The sequence below is a fragment of the Lepidochelys kempii genome, chromosome 1 (genome assembly GCF_965140285.1).
Source record: "Lepidochelys kempii isolate rLepKem1 chromosome 1, rLepKem1.hap1, whole genome shotgun sequence".
NCBI classification, from domain to species: domain Eukaryota; kingdom Metazoa; phylum Chordata; order Testudines; family Cheloniidae; genus Lepidochelys; species Lepidochelys kempii.
In genome coordinates this window covers 237,303,923-237,328,777 of record NC_136380.1, presented here as the reverse complement: position 1 = coordinate 237,328,777, position 24,855 = coordinate 237,303,923, and the positions used below count along the sequence as shown (strand labels likewise).

Here is a 24,855-nt window from a genome sequence, read left to right as displayed (position 1 = left end):
GAAACTAATTTGAGTGGAGGAGAAAATGATAAAACTATCAAAACCAACTTTACACGGAAAATAAGCAAGTCAAACATAGATGAGAAGATCCTCAACCTCATTTCACCTAATTAGCACCACAAAACAGTGGGAAATACACCTGATGGCCCAGATCCACAAAGTGATTTAGGCATCACAACAGAGTGTCACAATCCCTAACTTTTATGCACCTAGAAAATCAGTGAAACAACAATGTGATGCACAAAGACTGAATTAAGTGCCTAAGCTCCCTGTGCAACGATTGAAGAGGGATACAGGCATCTTAGAATGTGATCCAGCACATTAGGTGGGAAGCTGACTATGCTAGCCAATGGCGGATGCCAACAAGAGGGGTGTGGCCCGAAGGCCTGCCATCTAAGGAGTTAGATGCTTAAGCCTGGGCACTGGGTAGTCACCTACCTTTGCTTGTGATCCACAGCCAGAACCCATCTCCTGAAGTCAGGCAGTTTAGGTGAATAAGCCATTTCTTGCAAGAATGAGTTAGTCACCTGCCTAACTAGACACAAAACAGCAGGAGGAAGAGGAGGTTTCCCCCTTTTAACTTTTAGGCTAGTGCACTCATCTGGTATGTGGGAGACCTGGATTCATTTCTCCCCACCGCTTGAGGAGGAGAGAGGATTTGAATAACGTCTCCTACTTCACAGGTGGGTGCTCTAACCACTGAGCTATGGGATATAGTGATTGGGACTCTCTCAATCAGTCCTGTTGAAGCTGTTCTACTTTGTATAAATCAGTGTTTCCCAATCTGTGTGCTGTCAAGCCTGAACAGGTGAGCTTCAGAATTTTTTGAAAAAGTACATGTGAGAACAAGCGGAAGAAAGCTGCCTTCTGGCTGGCCATCTGCCTCACTGCCCCGCCTCCTCCAGGGGTGAAGCAATCAATCAGAGCTCAATCTCCCTCTCTTCCCCCCTCCCATCCTGCTTGAGCAACAGCTTGGCTCCTCTGCCCCTTCCCTTCCCTCCTTCAGCCACCAGCTGGGGGTGGGGGAAAGAGTCCCTGGAGCTGGAGGTGTGCTGTGGCAGAGAAAAGGTTGGGAACCATTGGTATAAATAATTAAATAGTCACTGAGCAAGAGAGAGATAATGAATGACTCTTTAACCTGGTGGTTAGGACACCCACTATGAGGTAGGAAACCCTGGGTACAGTCCTCTTGCTCCAGTGACTACTTAATTATTTATTTAGCTATCTCTTCCAGGGCCTAGGTTAAAGGCCATTCTCAGGAGAAGGCAGGTATGGCTGAAGTATATCTGCATTCCAGCAATTCTCAGCTGCCCTTGGGGAGTTGGGCAGCAGAGTGTAATTTAGAACAGTTTTGAGACTCTTATCAGTTACACTGAGAATAAGGACAGACCTCAGCAAGTCTCAGGATCAGGAAGTTGGCAAAATGGCTAACGTTACCTTTCCACTTTTCTCCTCCCTCAGCTGCACCAAACATAGCTTGGTCACAGCCGACAATCTGGTGTGGAAGTTGTGAGGTTCAATGAACATAAAATGTGTAAGGATATAATTCATTCAATTTTTTAAATGAATATTGAAAATTATCCTGATTATGAATACTGTGTTTATTGTACAGTACACTCACTGTTTTTTCAAGGGCTGAGGTAACATAGTTAACATAATCTTAGCCCCAGAAGGCAGGGAGTAAATCTCAGACGATCTCAGAGAAATAATTGAGCTATATTGATTAAAAATATATCCCAAATTTAAAACAATAAAGACACTTGACCAGAAAGGAGGTATAGCATTTTAAATTTTCTAATTAACTTCTAAATTCTGTTTATATCCAAGTTTTCGCTGCAGTTTTGTATAGGATTTTTTATTTGTAAGTGATTCTTTAACTTTAGGAACTGGTGCAGAGAGTACTATAAACATTGAATTTCTGGTCTGATGAGAGGAGGAGTACAGACAGTATTGTTTTTAGTATCCACTAGCAGTCATCAAAAATGGCATAGCAGTCTAAAAGGCGAGTTAAAGATCTATTGCTATATTACAACTGCAATAATTATGAGATGTTTGGAGTGAGATAACAGCCATTAAGATACATTAATTGAAAAAGTATTACTGTAGTCAGACCAATCTATGTTCTAAGTCCTTAATAATGGGAGATGAGGCCACCATTGTATATTGACCTTAACATAATGATGAGAGCAAGAAAACTCATGTCATAATACTTAGGATTATGGAGAAAATATCTACCTAAATATTATGTTATATGCAATAATTCAGCAAACAATTTTGAAAAGCTTATATCCAAAGAGTCTGTGCCGGACTCTAAAATAGCACACACTGGATGGTAGAACATACCCATCTGACATCCTACGTTCCAGAATTCTTGAGGATTATAATTAGAAGAGGTCGCTCTAGTCCCTTTGGGATAAATTCTTGTAATAAAGTTGGCAGTATGCAAAACAAATTCATTAGCTGAAAAGAGAATAAAAAAATTTTAAGACAGGCATTACTAAAAAATACATATAAACAGATCTTGTTTCAAATAAATATTCAGATGATGTGATTTTTAGTCCTGATACAATTAACAGAGTAGTGATGTTCGTATTTCTTTAAAATATTTCCCTGTATCTAATGTTACCTAAGTATGTGCACTACTTTAAAAAAAGAAGACTAAATTCATAGTTAAAATCCATATAATTTGGTAACAATTAGTAACAGTAACTAAGGATGCAGTAACTAAGTTTCAATGAAGTCACACAAATGAGGGTCATTCTTGTCAGTTGCCAGCTTGTGCAGATCAAGGATTGACTGGTTCACATTCTTTTCCAGCTATTTTCTTCTGGAAAATATTTCACTATTTTTGTTGGTGGTGGTTTGTGTTAATGTGTATGTTTCACACTAAAAATAAGCATAGTCTTTTAGGGAATGGGGAGGACTGGAAATAAGAAATGTGCTATAAAACCATTTACTACTACAAGTGCTCAGTAGGTAAATTCTAGCCCTGGCTGGTATTAGCTAAAAGTTGTGCACTCTTGATTGCTGTCTCGTGACCTACATACAATGAATTACTAATTTGGCCCAGTGAAGAGGTTTCTATAACACAAAACTCACAACATTTAGTTGATAACCTTGTTCAGTCTTTGGAGAGAGGCCAGCTATTCAATGGGCATGGAGATTGACCTTCTCACTTCTAGAAGTATTCACGTCTTGAACAGGTCTGAAGCACGCTGGCAGGGAGGAGCTAGTTTTACTGTTACCAGTACTATTTAATCAGAGAACTTCAAGTCTTCAGCATCGTGAAGCTGACAGCTTAAGGGCATAACCTGGGTTGCATAAGGGCAGCTTGGCACCACTTTTCCAGTGGCACCAGCTATGACATTATCTGATTAAAATATTACCGTATAGATCATTGTTGCAACCGCTGTTATATAATTGCAACAAATCTTGTACAAAATGTTGCATGTAAGATGCCTACGGAATGTTATGATTCGCTGAATATGATTATGCTATTCGTGTGCACGTATCATCTTTATATTTGAAGTTATGAGTATTGGCTCTATACCTGTATTTCAGATGTTTGCTCCTGGGGTGACGACCACAAGGTAGTTAGCCAGCACATCTTGGAGGGACTATTCAAATTGAGTGGCCCACCAAAAGAACATTTAACTGACAATGAACCATGGGAGATGCCCATGTACACTTAATAGAATTTCCTGCTATGACTAAGAGGAATCAAGCATCACATGTGACTTGCCTGTGTGACACCAAACACCATCTTGCTACCTGTAATTTTCCAGAGAGCTTTGTTTGAAACAGTGAATTCCCTCCGCATGGCAGAAGCTATAAAAGGCCCTGGAAACACCTCCATTTTGCCTCTTTCCTGCTCAAACCTCTGGACTTATACTAATGGGAGCATTCTAACCAAGGGACTGAGGTCCTTCCAATGATTTGAAAGCAACCAAAGACTTATCAAGCCAGCAGTTTATTCCATCACTGCTACAAGCCTGAACCAAAAACTTTTCAATTACTGTATGTATTTGATTCCCTAAACCAATTTTAACTCTCACCTTTCTTTCTTTCTTTTTATAAATAAACCTTTAGATTTTAGATACTAAAGGATTGGCATCAGCATGATTTTTGGGTAAGATCTGAGTGTGTGGCTGGTTCTTTGGGATCAGAAGAACCTTTTGTTTGATCAGACTAGTTTTAAAGAACCACTTATCTTTAAATCCAGTGTTTTTGGTGGTGATACAAAGACTGGCATGCCTAAGTAAACTGCTTTTCTGACTTCTTGTTAGCCAGTGTGGTGAAACAGAAGTTTACTTTTGTTGCTTGTTTGGTATATCTTATGGAAGAATAACCACCAGTTTGGGGTGTGTCTGCCCTATTTCTCAACAGTTTGTCCAGAATTTGGTATTCTCAGTTGTGACTAGGGTGACTAGATGTCCCGATTTTATAGGGACAGTCCCAATATTTGGAGCTTTTTCTTATATACGTGCCAATTACCCCCTGCCCTGTCCCAATTTTTCACACTTTACTATCTGGTCACCCTAGTTGTGACCCACAAAGGCATGGTTACACCAGCCACTGAAGGATCTGCACTGTGCAGGGGGATTCTCAGGTGGCATAGAATTGCCAGAGAAGCTTCTATGTCAAACTTCTTCCTTGTGAACAGTGATATCGAACTGTCTTAACATTCCCACAGGTCTTTTGGCAGCTGGCTCAAGTTAAAGTGGCCTGAGGTTGCCCAAAATGCTGCTTGGGGACCAGAGTGGTGCAGACCAGGCCAGAATAGTAATTCTACATAATTCAACTTGGCTGTGAGGGCAAACTACATGCTTTGGGGGTTATTCTCCCTTCAATCTGCACATGCAATTGCCATTAAGGCAAATGGGAGTGCATATACACATCAAAGAATAAAGCCCATTATATGGTAAAAATGTGTTCCATATATGTTCAAGTACAGACTGTAAGATTACTCAGAACTATTTGATACAAACACACCGATAATTCTCTGCAACAAAACGTAACATATTCATATGGTTCCTTTACTATGCAATGTTTGTTTTTATGAGACAATGTGAATTAAAAACAATACTGAACAAAATATTTTATTTAGAAAAAATATTTCATTTTGCAAATATTTCATGATGCAACAAATGCAAATCTGCAACCCTATTGCCAGAATATTTCTAAAACTGCATTATAAAACAAACCAATAAATTGGAGATTGTATGTTTCATAACGTTTATTGACTCTTCTGACAGCTAAGCAATGAACTGTGGCAACATTATAACTTTTATCTGATTAAACCAAAAGAAATTACCTGTCTGTTTGGCAAGTTTTCGTGCTCGAACTTCTCCAAGTGAATTCATTTCATAGAACTTCTGATTAGCTCTTGAATGCTCAAAGCTTTTAAATTTTTCAGCTTTAGTATAAATCACAAGTTCTGAGAGCTCCATGGCCAGTTTTATCTTCTTAGTCTATAAATATAACATGAGATAATTGAAGAATATACATTTTAATATTTTCATGTATTTAATTACTGTTACTGCCAATCCAGAAAATAACTTTCAATGATTTATGCATGAAGGTGCTAAAATGAGAAAAGCCACATGAAGCTCTAGATGCTCTAGGCCAGAGTAGTCAGTGCGTTATATTGTATTTAGTACATACAAAATACCAGATACATACAAATAATGTCTATAAATGTACAGAACTATGAAAAACATTAGTTTACTTACCAAGCACAGAAACAGGGAAATAATAACCCTTTCCCATGTGGCTCTGTGCAAGTGAAACTGCATCTGCCTATCTATAACTTAATGTTCATCCACCATCCCTCACTGTGGTATCTGAGAACCTTATGAATTTTAAACAAGAAAACTGGAAGTTTGCTGATCATGAGCCTACCCTGCTACCCAAGTTCTATCCAATCGTGTCAGTTATAATCTTGGGGGGGGAGGGTTAACATTTTTATTCTTGTGGGAAACTATGATGAATTGATGGGTCCTGGATTGCCAACCCTAAATGTTCAAAAATCATGAGTCAGGCCCCCAGAAATCATGATATTGGCTTTAAAATCATGAGCTTTTAAAAATAAAATATTTGGAGTTCTTTTTATTTGCCTTCTGGCTTTGCACTTTTTCAGTTCAGATTTTCCAGCATTTCTCTGCAACCAGGAGGATTAGCATCTTAGCTTTCTTTTTTAAAAATGAAAGCTGAGATTGTGATGTATTCACATATCTCCTGGTTTTAAGAAAAAAGCAATTATCATAAGACTCATGATAAAAACCACAAAAGCTGGATATTATATGTTGTGACTTCTGAGGTCATTCTGATCTTAAAAAAGAAAGGAATTCTATAGACCAATAAAAGTCTATCGCCATCAGTCTCAAGCCTTTCTCTGGTTGTCCGCTAAACTACTCCTCAGTAATGCTGATAGCATAGCATGTTCTGGTCACAGAGAGAGAAAGAAGTTTTTCAGGCAGCACAGATCTAACCCATTAAGACCTTTTAAGAGTAGGACCATCACCTTGTACTGCACCAGTATTCAATGGGGAGTCAATGTGGTGACTGACAATGTGTGCTTGACATTTCTTAGGAGGCATGCTGCTGTTTTCTGAACCAGTTAGAGATTTTCTGAGTTTGTAAACTATGTCAGACTTATAAAACACTGCAATAATTCAACCAGGAAGTCACAAAATCATGGATAACTATAGCCTAGTCCATATCTGTGAGTACTGGGTACAGTCTTCTGGTCAGCAGAAGTGGATGAAACCCTTTCTTCTGGCCATCAGTATTTGGGTCTCAAATATCAGCAAGAAATCCATAAAGACCCTAAGGTTACACACTCTTTAGATAATTTGATCAATAGAGGATGACAGTAATACAGCCAGCTAACTCTTTGAAATGCATTTCTTTTCTCATCAGCAGTACCTCTGTCTTTCCAAGTTTCAGTATGATCCAGCTGTGCTTGATCCATGCAATAATTTCACATAGGTGTTAGGTCACAAGGTGATAATAGTATTCTTGGCACCTGATGTAAGGGAGCTATACAATTGTATGTTGTGCTTCAACTGAACCCTTAAGACCATTGTGTCTCAAATCATTCCTCAGTGATTTTACACCAATGTTCAATAAGAAGGAGAGGACAGTGTCCTTTTCAACTCCTTAAAAGAGAATTTGAGGCAGAGATACAATGGACCATCACCAATCTATGGCTTCAACCTGAGACAAAGGACAGGTGCCATCTCAGTGGGCTGCGTCTTAGCTCCACAAGTTCTCTAAGTTAGTTCAGCAGCATCTCACCTAAACAGAGGTATTATACTCTCATCCAGTAGTGCACTTCCTAATCTGCATGGATACTGGGTCTTCTCTCTTTTCAAGGGAAAAAATTAAACCTCTTGGGGGTAAAGCTATTTTTGATTGATTGGTTGATTTGTACGTTTAGTTGCAAGTCATTGCTTATTTATATGGGGACAGGGAAAGAGGGATGGTGGAAGGAGGTAAGAGTCCTGAATGTCATTCTCATGGTCAATTAAATCACATGCTACACATCAAAACAGGAATACAAATATGGATAATACCAGTCAGTCTATTGCATGGTTCTGGGAATGTGATAGGTTCCCCTGTTTGAAGGGAAAGAATGGTTACTCACCTTCTCGTAACTGTTGTTCTTCAAGATGTGTTGTTCATGTCCATTCCAATCAGGTGTGTGCACGCGTACATGCATGGTAGCCAGAAGATTTTTCCCTAGCAGCATCCGTTGGGTCAGCCTGGGCACACCCTGGAGTCGCACCTTCATGGCTCTCAATATAGAGCCCTGCTGACCCTTCTTGCCGGCTACTCTGACAGAGAAATGGGAGGGTGGGTATTGGAATGGACATGAACAACACATCTCGAAGAACAATAGTTACGAGAAGGTGAGTAACCATTTTTTCTTCTTCGAGTGCTTGTTCATGTCCATTCCAATCAGGTGACTCACAAGCCTGAGTTCAGGAGGTGGGGTCAGAGTCTTCCACTGATTGGAGAACTGCTCGTCTGAAGGCCGCACCAGGAATGTTGTGGATGAAGCCAGTGCCCTGGTAGAGTGCACAGTAACTGGGGGTGCTGGCAGGGGCAGCTCTACCAATTTTGCCCCCCCAAGCAGTCGCCACCGAATTGCTGCTGCTGCTACAGGGGCAGAGCTGCCGCCGAATTACCGCCGCCCCCCGGAAGAGCGGCGGAGCTGCCGCTGAATTGCCGCCACGGGACACGGACTGCCCCATTCTGATTGCCGCCCCATTCTGATTGCCGCCCCAAGCACCTGTTTGGAAAGCTGGTGCCTGGAGCTGGCCCTGGGTGCAGGAAGCCCTGCCAGGTTGTAGCACTCACGAAGGCAGGACATAATCCATAATGAGATGCATTGTGACGACACAAGCAGACCTTTTGATCTGTCCGTCACTGCCACAAATAACTGGACCGATTTTCTGAACGGCTTCGTTTTCTCAATGTAAAAGGCTAGTGCCCTGCAGACATCCAGAAAATGAAATCTCTGCTCCTTGCCAGTGGAGTGCAGCTGAGGGTAGAACACCGGGTGGAAGATGTCCTGGTTGATGTGAAACTGCGACACAACCTTCGGAGGAAAGCAGGGTGAGGCCTGAGCTGAACCTTGTCCTTATAGAACACAGTGTAAGGGGGCTCTGATGGTAGGGCTCTGAGCTCAGACACCCTCCTGGCCAAGGTTATCACTACTAGGAACACCACCTGGCAGCATGTTGCCAACAGTTTAAAGGGGAGTCCCATGAGCCTAGAAAGGACCGGATTGAGGTCCCTCGCAGGGACAGGCTGATGGACATTAGGGTATAGCCTGTCGAGCCCTTTCAAAAAATCAGCTGACTATAGGGTTAGCAAACACTGAGCAGGCCCTCACGCCCAGATGGAAAGCTGATATGGTGGCTAAGTGCACTCTTATTGAAGACAATGAAAGCCCCTTCTGCTTCAGATGGAGGAGGTAGTCCAGAATGAGCGACACTGAAGTGCGTGTCAGGCATGAATGCTGCTGTGCTGACCAGACTGAAAATCTCATCCACTTGGCAAGGTAGGTGGCTCTCGTAGAGGGTTTCCTGTTGCCAAGGAGGACTAGTCAAACCTGTTCTGAACAGGAAAGCTCCACTGGGCTCAACCATGGAGCTTCCATGCCATGAGGTGAAGCAACACAAGGTTTGGATGTTGAAGATGACCTTGATCTTGCATCAGAAGGTCCGGGAAGAGTGGAAGGGTGACCGGGGCTTCCACAGACATGTCTAGGAGAGATGTGTACCAGTGCGGACAGAGTCAGGCTGGTGCTATCAATATGACCCGAGCTCGTTCCCTCCAGATCTTGAGAAGTACCTTGTGAACGAGCAGTATGGGCATAAAGGCATAAAGGAGATGGCCTCCCCATGGAAGAAGGAATGCATCCACTCTGGAGCCTGGGCTGTGAGTCTGGAAGGAGCAGAACTGCTTGCACTTCCTGTTTTGTCACATGGCAGATAGGTCTATCTGGGGAAAGCCTCACTTCTGGAAGATTGAAAATGCGACGTCCAGGTGAAGGGACTGCTCGTGGACTTGAAATGACCTGCTGAGGTGGTCCGCCAGCTCATTTTGTACCCCAGGGAGGTATGACGCAAGAAAGGGTATTGAATGTTCCACACAGAAGTCCCACAGGATGAGGGCTTCTTGGCAGAGGGGAGAGGAGTATGCGCCCCCCTGTTTGTTGATATAGAACATTGCTGTTGTATTGTCCATCAAAACAGATACACAATGTCTCGTTAAGTGTGCATGAAAGGTCTGGCATGCTAGGCGCACTGCTCTCAGCTCTCTGATGTTGATGTGAAGAGCCAGGTCTGCATCAGACCAGAGACCATGGGTCCTGCAGGCTCCCAGATGAGCTCCCCAGCCCAAGTCTGATGTGTCCGTCACTAGCAACAGAGATGGCTGCAAGTGGCAAAGGGGACCCCTGAGCACACCTCCTGAGAGTCAAGCCACCACAGGAGGGAGTCGAGGACCGGGCGAGGCAGGGTCACGATTCTGTCCAAGCTGTCCCAGACTGGGCGATACACTGACGTGAGCCACAACTGAAAAGGTCGAAGCTTGCGTCTGGCATGCTGCACCACGTAGGTACAGGCAGCCATGTGTCCCAGACTCTTCAGGCAGTTCTTGCTGTGGTGGTGGGAAACTATCTGAGGCCTCAAATGATGTTGGTGAAGGCCTGAAAACTTGCTTCTGGCAGATATGCTCTCGATTGAGTCAAGTCCAGTACTGCCCCTATAAACTCCATCCTCTGTGCAGGGGACAGAGTCCATTTTGCTTCATTTAGAAGTAGATCCAGGCTGTTGAAGGTGGCTGTGATGAATCTGACCTGAGCTTCCACTTGGGACCTGGAGCGGCCTCTGATCAGCCAGTCATCAAGGTACAGAAACACCTGTACCTGGTGCCTGTGCAAGAATGTGACGATGACTGCCATGCATTTGGTGAAGACTCAAGGTACTGCTGACAGGCCAAACGGAAGGATTGTGAATTGGTAGGGGGTATTGTTCACCACAAACCTGAGGTACCGTCTGCAGGACTGAGTAATTGTGATATGAAAAATGCATCCTTCAAGTCGACGGTGGCATACCAGTCTGCTGGATCCAGAGAGGGGATGATGCAGGCCAAAGAGACCATGTGGAACTTGAGTTTCTTTATGAACTTGTTGAGTTCTCACAGGTCCACGATGGGCTTGAGGCCGCCTTTGGCTTTCAGTATTAGGAAATATTGGGAACAGAAGCCCTTGCCCGTCTGCTCCTGAGGAACCTCTTCCACTGCCCTTAGTGATAGGAGCGAGTGCACCTCCTGTATGAGGAGTTGCTCGTGAGAGAAGTCCCTGAAGAGGGACGGGGAAGGGGAGTGGAAGGGCAGAAGGGCACAGAATTGGATGGAGTATCCCCTCTCTACCATGTGGAGCACCCAGCGGTTCAAAGTGATACGGTACCATGCACAGTAGAAAGAGGATATGACAAAACTGGTGGCCCTTCCTTGACCGCACCTTCAAAAGGCTGGTTTGGTCCCTGAAGGCGGCTTGCATTGTCCTGAGCCCTGGCCAGAGGGTTGACGAAGCCTTCTCCTGCTGCTCCGATTTCTCCTTCTGGAGCCATCTTGGTGGTTCTGATGACCAAACCAGAAGTGTCTCCACTGCGTTGAAGGCGAATAGAGGCGCAAGGACCCGAAGGTGGCTCTGGAGTCTTTAAGGCTATTAAGCCTTTTGTCGGTCTTTTCTGAAAAGAGCGTCTCACCCTCAAAAAGCAGGTCCTGAATGATTTTCTGTAACTCATAGGGGAGGCCAGAAACCTGGAGCCATGAGCCCCTTCTCATAGCCACTCCTGTGGCCATAACCCTGGTGGCCACATCTGCCCCGTCAAGCGCTGCCTGAAGGACACCATTGAGATAAGTCTCCCTTCCTCAACCAATACCAAAAACTTGGGGAGTCCAAGGGAGTAGCTCCATGGATTTGGCCATCACTGAGCAGTTGTTGGAGGAGTACCTGCTGACGATGGCCTGGTGATTGGATATGCAGAGCTGCAAGCTCCCAGTGGAGTAGACCTTTCTTCCATAAAGGTCAAGCCTTTTCACCTCCCGATTCTTCAAGGAGGGTCCCTGGAAGCCCTGACATTCACGTTGGTTAGCAGCATCAATCACAAGAGAGTCAGGTGTGGGATGAGTGTACAAATGCTCATAACCCTTTGATGGCACAAAGTAGCATCTTTCATTGTGCTTAGCCATAGGGAGCAACGAGGCTGGGGTCTGCCACAGAGTTCTCGTGGTGTCAGAGATGGTCTTTATGAGGGGCAGGGCAATATGAGCAGTCCGGGGGGGCAAGGATGTCCACCATTGGATCTGTATCCTCCACTACCTCCTTTGCCTGAATGCCCAGGCCCTGAGCAACCCTCCGCAGCAAATGCTGCAGAACCCTGTTGTCCTCCAAGGCCAGGGCTGTCACCATGCCTGCCAACACCTCATCTGGCGAGGATGAAGAAGAGACCTCCATGAGAGGTGGCTGCTCCCTTCCTTCCACCCCCAAGGGGTCCCGCAGCACCTGGGTTTCTTGGGCCAGTGTCGACCCAGATGGTATCGTACTCCTCAGTGTAGGGGCTGCATACACCAATGCAGACACCACAGGTGCTGAAAGTGTCTTAAGTGCCGATGTCATTCTTAATGTCATAATCGCCGTTGGCACTGGAATCCGCCAGTGCCGCCAGGACCTCTGGGCCTGGTGCTGGCTATGTCAGAGGCGCCAAAATGGTAGTGCAGGGTGATAATGGGCCTATACCCGACCCTGCCGGTGCCAGCGGTGCTGGTGGGGGAAGAAATGGGGCTGAGGTCACCGAAGTTGCCCTGGAATTTCAAGTCACCTTGGCTGTGACCTTGGCTTTGATGAAAAGCCCAGGAAGTCCAAAAGGGACATTGCGCCAGGGGCTGCCATTCGGCAGGCCACTGTGCCGGGTAAGGGTGCCGGTCTTGAGTTGACGTGGACCATCTGCTCCTACTCCTCTGGGACCGATAGAAGCCCGACTCCGAGGTGTCTGAAAACAATGACTACAGGGGAGCGGTATTTCAAGGCACCATGCTTTCGCGCCAAGGGCTTGGGGATTGTGTGGGTAAGTGTCCTCCGGTGCTGAGGAATGGTGCGGCGGGGTCAGAGATTGGCGGGCTATCATAGCAGGCTTTACCTTTGAAGGAACCCGGGGAGCAACCGGTACCGGTGACTTATCCCATCTGGGCAGAGAGAACAGTTCCATGAGGTGAAGCAGTTCTTCAGCTGCCTCAAATGCCTCTGGAGTTGAAGGGAGATGCAGCTCATGGCTCGGCCTTAGCTGCCCCTCTACACGGGCAGGAGTCGGTGCAACCATCACAGGCGGAGCAGCACTAGTGTGGCCCGACTCAGATCTAACGGTGGTAGGCTCTTTAGGTCTACAGCGGGGAGTGACCCCTCTACCACCTCTTCTTCTTTTGCAACACCGGTGATAGTGAACGATGCCTGTGTGTGGCATGTGAGCCGCGAGTGGAGCTGGGACGGTGCCATGAGTCCTTATCCTTACCTGGCACCAGTGCCCATGCTGACAGTGCCAGAGCGCTCCACACCGAGGAGGAGGTACTTGGCGCAGGGTCCGTCGAGCCAGGGTCGGACTCGGGGCGCAGTGCTGCCTCCATCAACAGGTCCGTCAGGCGCTGCTCTGTATCTTTTAAAGTCCGTGGCCAAAAGGTCTTACAAATGGCACAACGATCCTTCTGATGGCCTTCTCCTAAGCACCTTAGACATGAGGTGTGAGGATCGCTTCTGGACATACACTTTCCACAGGCTTCGCAGGTTTTGAAGCCCGGAGACCCCGGCATGCCCTGGCATCAGGAGAGCGTAGGAGGGGATTCACCCCCAAAAGGAAACTTATCTAACACTAACAAATGACTAACTACTGACTATTAATGAACAATGGAGAACTAATGGAGAACAATATAAGAACACTGCTGAATGTGCTTGTTGAGACAAGAGCACAGGGAAGTTCCAGCTAACCATCACTGGTGGTAAGAAGGAACTGACGGGGTGGCGGGTCAGCTGGGCTCTATATTGAGCACCATGACGGTGCGACTCCAGGGGGCACCCAGGCCGACCCGACAGATGCTGCTAGGGAAAAATCTTCCGGCTACTGTGCACTTGCGTGCACAAACACCTGCTTGGAATTGACATGAAGAAGCACTCGAAGAAGAACTATGAGTTCTGTAATTAGAGGGCAGAAGAGACATTAATTTCCCTCAGTATACAATAAGAGCTTTCATTAGTCTAGAATGACCAGACAGCAAATGTGAAAAATTGAGACAGGGAGTGGAGGGTAATAGGTGCCTATATAAGAAAAAGACCCAAAAATCGGGACAGTCCCTATAAAATCAGAACATCTGGTCACCCTACATTATTCACATGTTGTAGTATTGACGTTTTATAGTGCTGCTTGATTGAAGAGTCTGAATTCTTTGAGAGAGGGAAAGTCATTATGGATCACATACATGCTGACAGGCCATCTTGCATTCAGGTGATCTTTTTTATTACTTAGGTTGATAGTCCTCTTCAAAGTGAGAAGTGCAAGGTTTTCATATTACATGAAAGCATTGTGGGTTAAATATGTTTATGGTTCAGATTAGTTTTGGTGGCTGTAATTTTGCAACCACTGTGGTGCAGAAGAGGAAAGATCCATTGTTCTTTTCTATAGCTATGGATGTGCTTTAGTTCATGGTTGCTAAGATTCCTTCCTTCAGATACTTGAAACAACCAAATTCACCAAGAATATCACATTCAGTTCTGACCATCTGAACTAGAAGTATTTTGACAAAATGGAGCAAGCTCAGAACACAGGAAGAAAAGTTATCAATGGGCTGAAAAGCAACTTACCTGGGAAATGTTATAAGAGCTTAATATCTATAATGACAGGTTTCAGAGTAGCAACCATGTTAGTCTGTATTCGCAAAAAGAAAAGGAGGACTTGTGGCACCTTAGAGACTAACCAATTTATTTGAGCATAAGCTTTCGTGAGCTGTAGCTCATGAAAGCTTATGCTCATATAGATTTGTTAATATCTATAAGTTATAGTTTATATAAGTTATATATAATATGTATATGTTAGAGCTTAGGCAAACAATAACAAAGTGGTTATCATGATAGCAGTCCACAATACTTGAAAGATGTACAAAGCGATAAGTGAAAGCGATAGTTTAGGGTGGTACAGTGTGGTAGGAGTAATGTGATACAGTTAAGAAAGGAAAATTTAGGTGCGATAGAATGAAAAACTATGTGGCAATATATTATACTAGTCTATGGCAGGGGTTCTCAACCATTTTCTTTCTGAACTCCCCACCCCTCAACATGCTATAAAAACTCCAGGACCCAACAGGGCTCCATCCGTTTGGTGGGGGCAGGGGCCTTGGGCATAGGCATAGTTTGACTTCTATTTGTGGGGGGCAGGGCCCAGCAGGGCTCGGGTCAGCTCTTCATGGTGTGGCCAAGGGAGGGAGCACCACCTCCACCTCCTGACTCAGCTCAGCAGGCCACCCAGCCTGTCTGAGTTGGGGGTGGGGGGTGGGGAGGGGACGCAACCAAAAATTATAACTCAAAGTGGGGGTGGAGCTCAGCTCAAAAATTTGAAAACCACTCAGGGTGCAAGCAAGGGGTAGCTAGGAGCTGTGTGCAGGCAGGGAGTAGCTCAGGGTGCAGGGAGGGAGTAGCTAGGAGCTGTGTGCAGGCAGGGAGTAGCTCAGGGTGCAGGGAGGGAGTAACTCAGGGTGCAAAGAGGGAGCAGCTAGGGCCTGTGTGCAGGCAGGGGGTGGTTCAGGGTGCAGGCAGGGGGTAGCTCACTGTGTAGGGAGGGAGTTGCTAGGGGCTGTGTGCTGGCAGGGGTGTAGCTCAGGGTGCAGGGACAGGGGTAGCAAGGGGCTGTGTGCTGGGAGGCTCCTGACAGTCACAAGTCCCCAAGGGCTCTGCCTGCCCCAAAGCCAGGTCCCCTATCCCTGCGGCTCTTACCGGCTGCACAAGCAGTCAAAGGGGTCTGGGAGCTGAGAAGCAGCTGCAACCCCGGCCAACAGCAGGAGCACAAGGAGACGGGGGAGTGCCAGAGCTGCCCGCTCCATGGCACCAACCAGAGCAGCAGCCACCCCACACTGCCTCCATCCTGGCCAGGGAGCAGGGCTGGCGGGCGGGGGGGACGAGCTGGGAGAGAGAAGGAGGTGGGGGTGTGTGGAGCTGCCTGGGGACTCCTCTGCTGTGGGTCAGGCACTGCAATTTGTAGGTGCAACACCCTCTGTATCCTCCCAACTCTGCCCACAGAGGCTTAGGGGCTCACAGCTCCAGCTTTAACCCCACTGGGGGCACAGGGCTTGTGCTTTGGGCTTTATCCCCACAGTTGCCAGTTTTAACTCTGCTGGGGGCACAGGGCTTGTGGCTCCTGAGTTCAGCCCCACTGCTCCTGGCTTCAGCCCCACAGGGACACCACTGCTCAGGGCTTCAGCTCCACAGGGGCAACTGGGGCTTGGGACTTCAGCCCCACGGCTTCTGAGTTCAGCCTCACATCTCACAGCTTCAGCCCTGCAGGGGCACCACGGCTCGGGGCTCCAGTTCCGTGGGGGTAGCCGGGGCTCAGGGCTTCAGCCCCGTGTCCTCATCCTCCGCCCACCGAGGCAGCTGGGACTCGGGGCTTCAACCCCATGGCTTCCAACTTCAGCCCCATAGTGGTACCAGAACTCGTGGCTCCCAGCTTCAGCCCTGCAGCTCCTGGCTTCAGGCCCATGGGGGGGCACCAGCTCAGGGCTTCAGGCTTCAGCCACAGACATCACAGCCCCCCTGAAATGGCTTGCAGACCCCCAGGGGGGCACGGACCCCCCTGTTGAGAACCGCTGGGTCTATGGAATAGTGTCTTAAGGGAAAGGAGGAGTATGCCTTGTCACTTGGGATATTTCAAACTAACCTGGATAAAACACTAGAAAACATATTGTAGGGAATGAGTCTGCATTGATGAGCCAATAAACAAGATGATCTCATCTTGGTTTCACCTCTAACTCCTTTGAAATAGAAAAGCATACTAAAAATAAAATCCTATTGCTGAGCGTTTCACAGCATCTTTTGTAGAATGTTTGGGTGCAATTCTTCTCTTCTAAGTTTTATGCTGCTGTAGCTCACTGATTTCAGTGAAGTTCCTTCTAATTTACACCAGTGTGAGAGATTAATCACATCCAATCTATTTAAAATACTTTCATATGTGCATAAAAAAGTAACAAGTAGAATAATGTTATGTTTCTTTTGGAAACAGACAATAGTGCCAAAGTGATAAAAAAAAATAAAAATAATAATCCACTATTTTTTAAAAAATCATCCTCTGAGCTCATAACAGATTATCACATGGAATATTAGATTTTACATTGCAAAATTGAAGAAAAAGAGAACAGAAAACAATACAGCATTGTATCTTACTCCATGATTAATGGACCCCTGAGACAAAGATCTGACTTTTGATAGGAAGCTTAAAAAGTCAAGGTTCTAACACTGATGGATACAATCTGGGGCACTTAAGACTGCGCTCTCCCTATCCAATTTTATTTTCCTAAGTAAGTGAGGCACTGGAGGGAGCAGTATATAGTAGGATGTCACTGCAGCACAGGGAGAATAAAACAACAGCCCTAACCCAGCTGCAAAACCCTGGTGGATCAGCATATTTTACTGTGCAGCCATGTCCATCGTAGGCATGTTCTGGGGGCTCTGGCTGGGCTGGAACACTCCACACCTAGAGACCACTTTGGTAGATCCTGTGTGTGACTGAGTCACTTCGCCTGTCAATTGAGGACTCCAAGTATAAGTTTTGCTTTGATGCAAGATAAATTCTGCTCCTGTTAATCTAAATGCCTTCTTTAGTCAAGGATTTGGTCTTGTTAGTCCTTGCTTGCTGTACTGTCATAATGAACTAAAACTGGCTTTCTTTGGCTGTGACCCTGAAGCTTTAGAAGGGTCTTAAGGCTAAGAATTGGAGGCAGCTGATATATGCTCTCTTCACTTGTTCTGACCAGGAATCCTGGGCTGATCAGTGCTAAAGTGTGGTGCCTCAGCAGAGAGCAAAGCCCTTGCCGGAACATTCTCTTAAGGACTAGCTGGGGGTGTGTTACGAGGCTAGAGGAATCCCTAGCTGTCTTCAGAGTCCTCCTCCGAAGACCCACTCCCTGGCTGGCAGAGACCAAGCTGAAGGGAGAGAAAGAAGGTAACAAAAAATCTGATTAAAAGAGCATTCAGAGAGAGAGAGAGCTGCCAAGGAAACCTCTGCCTCTGAGCACAGCACCTAGAAACCTGAGAGGTAATCTCAGTGCAGCTCAGTAGGTGCTGACAGGCAGAAATCTGTGGGGAGCAGATACCTCTTGCCTCCCTCTGAGACCTGGAAACAGGAGAAACCAGCAGTTCCATACCTCATGAAGCAGCAGATTTCCATGACAAAGAATCATCAAGACTGAGCTTAATAAGTTTACAGAGATGATGGTATGATGAGACTGCCTACAATGGCATGTGACCCATCTGCAATGGCTAGTAGCAAATATATCCAGTGACCAGAGATGGGACACTAGATGGGGAGAGCTGAGTTACTACAGAGAATTGTTTCCCAGGTGTCTGGCTGGTGGGTCTTGCCAACATGCTCATGGTCTAACTGATCACCATATTTCCCCCAGGTCAGATTGGCAGAGAACCTGGGGGGCTTCTTTTTTTTTTCCTTCCTCTGCAGCATGGGGCCTGGGCCCGTAACTTGATGTTTTTAAATCATGATTTGAGGACTTCAGTAGCTCAGCCAGAGGTTATGGGTTTACTACAAGAGTGGGTGGATGAGATTCTATGGCCTGCAGGAAGTCAGACAAGACAATTGCAATGGTCTATTCTGGCCTTAAAGTCTATGAGTCTATGTATCTATCTCTTTAGTTAATTGAGCACACTTAACATGGAAATCAGTGGACATAAACATGGAACTACATGCCATTTTTATAGCGTCACCTTTAAGAACAGAGGCTCGTTTAACAATCTCTTCAGTATCTTGATAAATGAGAAAGCAACACTCCTGCCTAGCTAAAGCACTGGAAATGCTTTTTATTGTAGCCCCAAGCCTACCTAGTCCTGTGCATAAAAATAGAAGACAGAAAATTAGGTGAATGATGTTCTTTAAAGCTTTTTGGACAAACTGTTTAGTATGATTGGGAATGGTGAGGGAGTTGCAGACAGGAGGGACATCAGAGGAACTCTCCCTCTTCCTGCTCTCATCAGAAGGCCCACAAAACCCCACTTCTCCTCATGGGCAGTCCCATAAGGAGAATGAGCATAAGCAGTGCAATGTGAAGAGCATTGCATCTTGTCTGTAGGAGCCCTTAGCTGGTGAGGGCAGTGGACAGGCTAAGCACAAGGTTAGAATGGAAAAGTTCAGGGAAAGTACAATTTGGCATGAAGGAATTGAGGACTGCACTTGAAATATGCTGCATCTTGACTGGATGCAATATCTGAGTGAGAAACGAAGGGAGCCATGAGATGAAAAATACTATGTTTAGATATTTTGCTTTAACGTGAATTTGTAATTTTAAAGCCTACCGTTTAAATTTTGTTTATGATATATGATAAGCTACTTTTAAAAAAAAATCAACCAAACAAAGAAAACAACCCCTCTGTTCACCTTCTAACTTCCTATCAGACAGCATACTTTTACCTTTAGCTTTTTTCGAGGGAGTGGTGGAGATCTCCGAATTGCATTTCTTCTTTTTATCTGAGGAGATTTTGGTGGTAAGAGAGTGCTTTCTTCAGTTTCATCATCTTCAGATTGCTCTACCTCTTCTAAAAATTCCCCTATCTCACCATGGCTATCAAGACCTCTCCTGAGAACAGTTTCTTCGAGTGTTCCAACTTTCTTATTTTTTATCAATATTTTGAATTTTAATAACTGTGGAAACAGGTAAAACAGTAGAAAGCATAATAATGCATTTAGTAATACATTTTCATATCAAAATATTGCGACACCTATTCTCAAAATGTATTTTATAGATGTAATTTGTTTTAAAATTACAGGGGCTGAAGTAGGTGGGGTGATGGTCACAAACAAGTACTCTACAGTAATGGACAATCAAATATCTTACCAACCAAATTACCTTTCATGACAATGTAAGTATTAGAGAACAAAAAAATATCAGCATAATAGACTACTCCATACAAAAAGCAGAAGAAAGGTAACAATACAAATTTGTATTAAATGAAAGATGGAATTTTGGCAAGGGCACTAGGGTTTTCCCGAGAGTCCTTTCTTTATATTTGGCTTCTTTTCCTAGTAAAAGTTCATTAGCTGAGTGAAGAATGCAGTTTTATGTTGCTAATATGATCACAGTTTACATAATAGATACAAAGTACTTATGAAATTACATTTAGGGACAGATTTTCAAAAGCGCTCAGCTCCACAACTGGGGCCAGAATTTCCAAATAACTTGGCTCCCATTTATGCACTGAAATGAACTTCTCTGATTTTCAAAAGTGCTTAGCACCCAGAGGCTCCCACTCAGTACAGAAATCACAAGCCATCCCATCCCATCCCTGCTCTCTAGCAGGCAGTCTTCAGAGGGGAATATTGCAGCTCATGGGTCATGTGGCAAACAAGAAAAGAAGAAGTGGTACTGCTAAGCACTGAGAATGGGGTGAAGATCAAAGATAACCTAGGCATGACCCAACACCTAAACAAATACTTTGCCTCAGTTTTTAATAAGGGTAAAGAGGAGCTTAGTGGTAGTGGCAGAGTGGTTAATAGAAATGAGGATATGGAAGTAGTAATTGCCACATCCAAGGTAGAAGTCAAACAGTTTAATTGGACTAAATTGGGGGACCCGTATAGTCTCCATCCAAGAATATGAAAGGAACTGGTACATGAAATTGCAAAGATTTTTAATTAATCTGTAAAGTGAAGGGTAGTACATGCAACTGGCGAATTGTTAATATAGTACCTATTTTTAAGAAAGGGAAAATATAATCTGCGAACCTACAGGTCTGTAATTTGACCTCAATTCTGTGCAAGGTTGTAGATCTCATTTTGAAAGAGAAAGTAGTTAAGGACATAGAAGTAATTGGTAATTGGGATAAAATACAATGTGGTTTTACAAAAGGTAGATCATACTGATTACTTTCTTTGAGAAGATAACAGATTTGTTTTAGACAAAGGAAATTCAGTAGATCTAATCTACCCAGATTTTGGTAAGGCATTTATTACAGTTCCACATGGGAAATTATTGGAGAAGATGGGGATTAATATGAGAATTGAAAGTTGGATAAGGAGCTAGTTAAAGGGGAGAGTACAATAGGTCATGCTGAAAGGTGAACCGTCAGGCTGGAGGGCAGTTACAGTGGAGTTCCTCAGGGATTGGTTTTGGGACGAATCTTCTTTAACCTTTTTTATTAATGATGTTGGCACAAAAAGTGGGAGTGTGCTAATAAAATTTGCGGATGACACAAAGTTGGATGAGAACCGGAATATCAAACAAGAAGATCTGGATAACACTGAAAACTGGAGTAATAGATATGGGCTGAAATGTAATAGTGCAAATTCACACACAAGGACTAACAACAATTTTTGTGATAACATGGGGATGTGTCAGTTGAAAGTCACAGAAGAGGAGAAAGACCAGGGTGTATTGGTTGATTACAGGATGACTATGAGCTGTCAAGAAAAGGGCTAATCCTGGGATGCACGAGGCGAGGTACTTCCAGATGAGATAGGGAAGTGTTAGCATCGTTATATCCGGCATGGGTGAGATCTCATCCGGAATACTGTGTGCAGTTCTGATCTCCCATGTTTAAGAAAGATGAACTCAAATTGGAACAGATGCAAAGAAGGGCTACTAGAATGATGAGAGGAATGGAAAACCTACCTTATGAGAGGAGACTCAAAGAGCTTAGCTTGTTTAGCCTAAATAATTGACAGCTGATGGGAGGTATGATAGCTCTCTGTAAATGCATCAGAGGAATAAATACCAGGGAGGGGGAGGAGTTGTTTAGGTCCAGTGCCAATGTTGACGTGAACAGATGGATATAAACTGGCCCTCAACAAGTTTAGACTTGAAATCAGACAAAGGTTTCTAACCATCAAAGGAGGGAAGTTGTAGAACAGCCTTTCGAGGTGATCAGTGGGAGCAAAAATACCTAACTGGCTTCAGGACTGAACATGATAAGCTTATAGAGAGGATGTTTGACAGGACTGTCTACAATGGGTTGTAGCCATTCTGTGACTGTAGATAGCAAATATCCCCAATGGCCGGTGATGGGACACTAGATGACAAGGGCTCTGAGTTACTACAGAAAGACTCCATAAGTTTTCTCACATCAGCACCACAGAGCCTAATCTTCATTTAAGGCCATGTCTACATTAGTGAGCTCACAGCGGCAAAGCTGCACCAGTGTAGCTGCGCTGCTATAAGATGGCTCATGTAGCCACTCTCCTGTCGACATAATAAAGCCACCTAAACAAATGGCTCTATGTCGGCAGGAGAAACTTATGTCATTCAGGGGGTGTTTTTTCACACCCCTGAGTGACATAAGTGGTAGTGTAGAGACGTCCTTAGAGATAACATCCGTATAATCTCTACAGTAAAATGGTCATCTTATAACAGTTATTATCTTTATCTCTGTATATAGTGAATTTACACAGAGCAACAGGATTTAATTAACCTCTTGGACCATGAGAGTCACATAACTACATCATGTGTTTCATAGGAGGTAGCAAAGAATTCAGGGTTTATATTAATATTAGTCTTGGAAGGTTGTGAAAACATACAAATATGTACATGTTACATAACAGATAATTGAATTTACCTGTGATTCAAATAGTGTGTTATTAAGATACCCATTAAGAAATACAAAGTGTGCGTAAAAAGAAACATCGTTTACACAAAATGTAGCATTTATGGTAGCAAATACTACAGTTATAATTAAGGTGGAAACGGGCATTCCATTTTAAATTCCAACTTTCAGTTGTTGACACTTTCCTTTTCAGCAGGGGCCTTTTGTTTGTAGGATCAAATTGTCAGATTGGCAGTGGAAGAGATAGCACATTCTTAATGACAGGTTTCAGAGTAGCAGCCGTGTTAGTCTGTATTCGCAAAAAGAAAAGGAGTACTTGCTCACTTCATCGGATGCTGTAGCTCACGAAAGCTTATGCTCAAATAATTTTTTTAGTCTCTAAGGTGCCACAAGTCCTCCTTTGCTTTTTGCACATTCTTAATGTTTACCATCCATGCTCTAGTGTAAGGATTGATGCAGTCTTTACAGCGGTAACTCAGAATACAGATGAATTTTAACACTGCCTAAATCATTAATGGATGATCCTTGTCTCTTGTAAATACCTTATTTTTTTAGCAGAATTTGCATGTGCATAGTGTTGCTGATATTTCTGCAGAGTTCTGAATTTTTTACCATATATTAGTATTTCTAGATATTTCAAAACAGTTGTATGCGCTTTTGGTCATCTGTTTGTTTGTTGTTTGTAAAAGGGATTTCACTTCATAGATCCAAAAGGGAATAGTCATGCTTGTATTTATTGATATTGTACTAGTTTACTGCACCTTGTATATAACCTTGCTTTAAGTAGAAAAAATGAACCCAAACTTAAACTTTGGTGTTGCAACTAGTGGCTTCATAATAACAGAGGGTCATATTGTGCCATCACATTTTAAGAAGAAGGCAATAGAAGTTTGTTTATAGACTGATGGCACAATATGACCCAGAATTAAGAAGCTCTTTTCCATAGGCACACATACTCTGAAATATCTTGTTAGGATGACAGTTTAATCTTATCAAAGAGAAATGATAACATTCATATTGGTTTCAGATAGAGTTACAGAAGGTCTGTGGGGTCAAAAAGAGATTTTGGTACAGTATTTTGCAAGACCACCACAAACTACTAAAACCAGAATCATCAATTGCAAAAGATATGACCTTTTAAATCTAAGTTTCATGTCAAGTCTTCATACTGGGGGAAAAGGAACAACAAATACAAAGAAGTGGAAAAATGGAGTAATGTATATGTAGTTTGAGTACTTTATTGAGATTATCATTACATAAATACTTTATGTGCAGACCTTCAGTTTCATGTTTGAAACTACACAATGAGATTATCTACTATGTTTTAAATATTTTAAAAGTATAAAATTTACGACAATAATGATACAGGCTGTGAAATAGGGATACCAGTACTAATTTAGAAATCCTTGGTCAATAAATATGTATTTAAAGCCCCACTTTTCTGCCAGGATGTTACCTTGTATAAAATTAATATGGCTAATATAATGTTATGGAGGTTAAACTATGGAAGGAATGTGCATTTTCCCAGGATGTGTGCAATGTATATTGAAGAAGGGGTAAAACAAATGCAAACAAAACATGGAACTTAATTAAAATCCTATTAGGGCTCCAAAAAGAGCCACTATAGGTTGTGCTTTCTTTTTCAGATCTGTGTGTGTTTTGGAGCAGGAAATGAAAGTGGAAAGTAATCAGAACTCTCATGGAAGTGGAATGTGTCCCTTTTAAGGCAGTCTCTGAGCTGCTAATAGCTTTGAATCCAAAAGCAAGCCAGAAAGCCTCTGTGTGGATGCAAATTACCTAGCTGATGGGGGAAGGAGAGAATTGCCCATAAGTGGCAGCACAAAGGAGCTGCAAATAATAAATACATCTGGTCAGCAAACAAGCTGCCAGAAGACTCAGATTATAGCCCTCTAGGAAAGGGAGGTGAAAAAAAAAGTCAAGCCTGAAAATAAGGGGAACAGGCTAACCCTAAGGGGTGTGTGTGTGTGTGTGTGTGTGTACAGTGCTGAAATCTGAAGCTGTCTCTCAGCTATTACCTGAGAATAAACTTAAAGCTTGGTACAGCAGAGAAACTATTGCAAACCTGGTCTGTTGTACAAGAGGGGAAACTGAGGTACACCACCTCATAAATTTAATAGATGACCAGTGAGTGGGGTAATTCACTAGCCTAACTATAGAACAAAATAAGGACAGCCTGGAGGTAATTCTTCTGTTTTTCCTGCAATTAGCAAGGAGATTTGTAAAAGGAAGTGGTATTATTATTAAGCAATAATCTGTCCCCACCAGGGAGATGGAAATTGTTTCTTTTGTTTTTCAGACACTCTACTCAGAAATCAATGGAGGGGTGTGTGAAATGGTATAATCAAGAGAAGATGTTTGGATGTGCCCCTCTCTTATAACTATGGAGGAGCAGGATCAATGGCCGATGGCAAGGGGTGGACAATTGGGTGTACTGTGTATGAGGTGTTTTGCTGGGAATG

At 43.9% G+C, this 24,855-nt stretch overlaps 1 protein-coding gene across 1 annotated transcript in view; it reads right to left on the bottom strand.

Moving 5' to 3' along the window:
• PLCZ1 (phospholipase C zeta 1) overlaps positions 1-24,855 on the bottom strand; it is a 122,648-nt gene that overhangs the window by 39,595 nt on the left and 58,198 nt on the right. The window contains exons 7-9 of the mRNA XM_073319008.2: positions 19,251-19,481; positions 5,315-5,471; positions 2,344-2,460 (exon numbers count right to left, since the gene is read on the bottom strand). Coding sequence (XP_073175109.1) covers positions 2,344-2,460; positions 5,315-5,471; positions 19,251-19,481 — 505 coding nt within the window. The remainder of the gene's footprint in view (positions 1-2,343; positions 2,461-5,314; positions 5,472-19,250; positions 19,482-24,855) is intronic.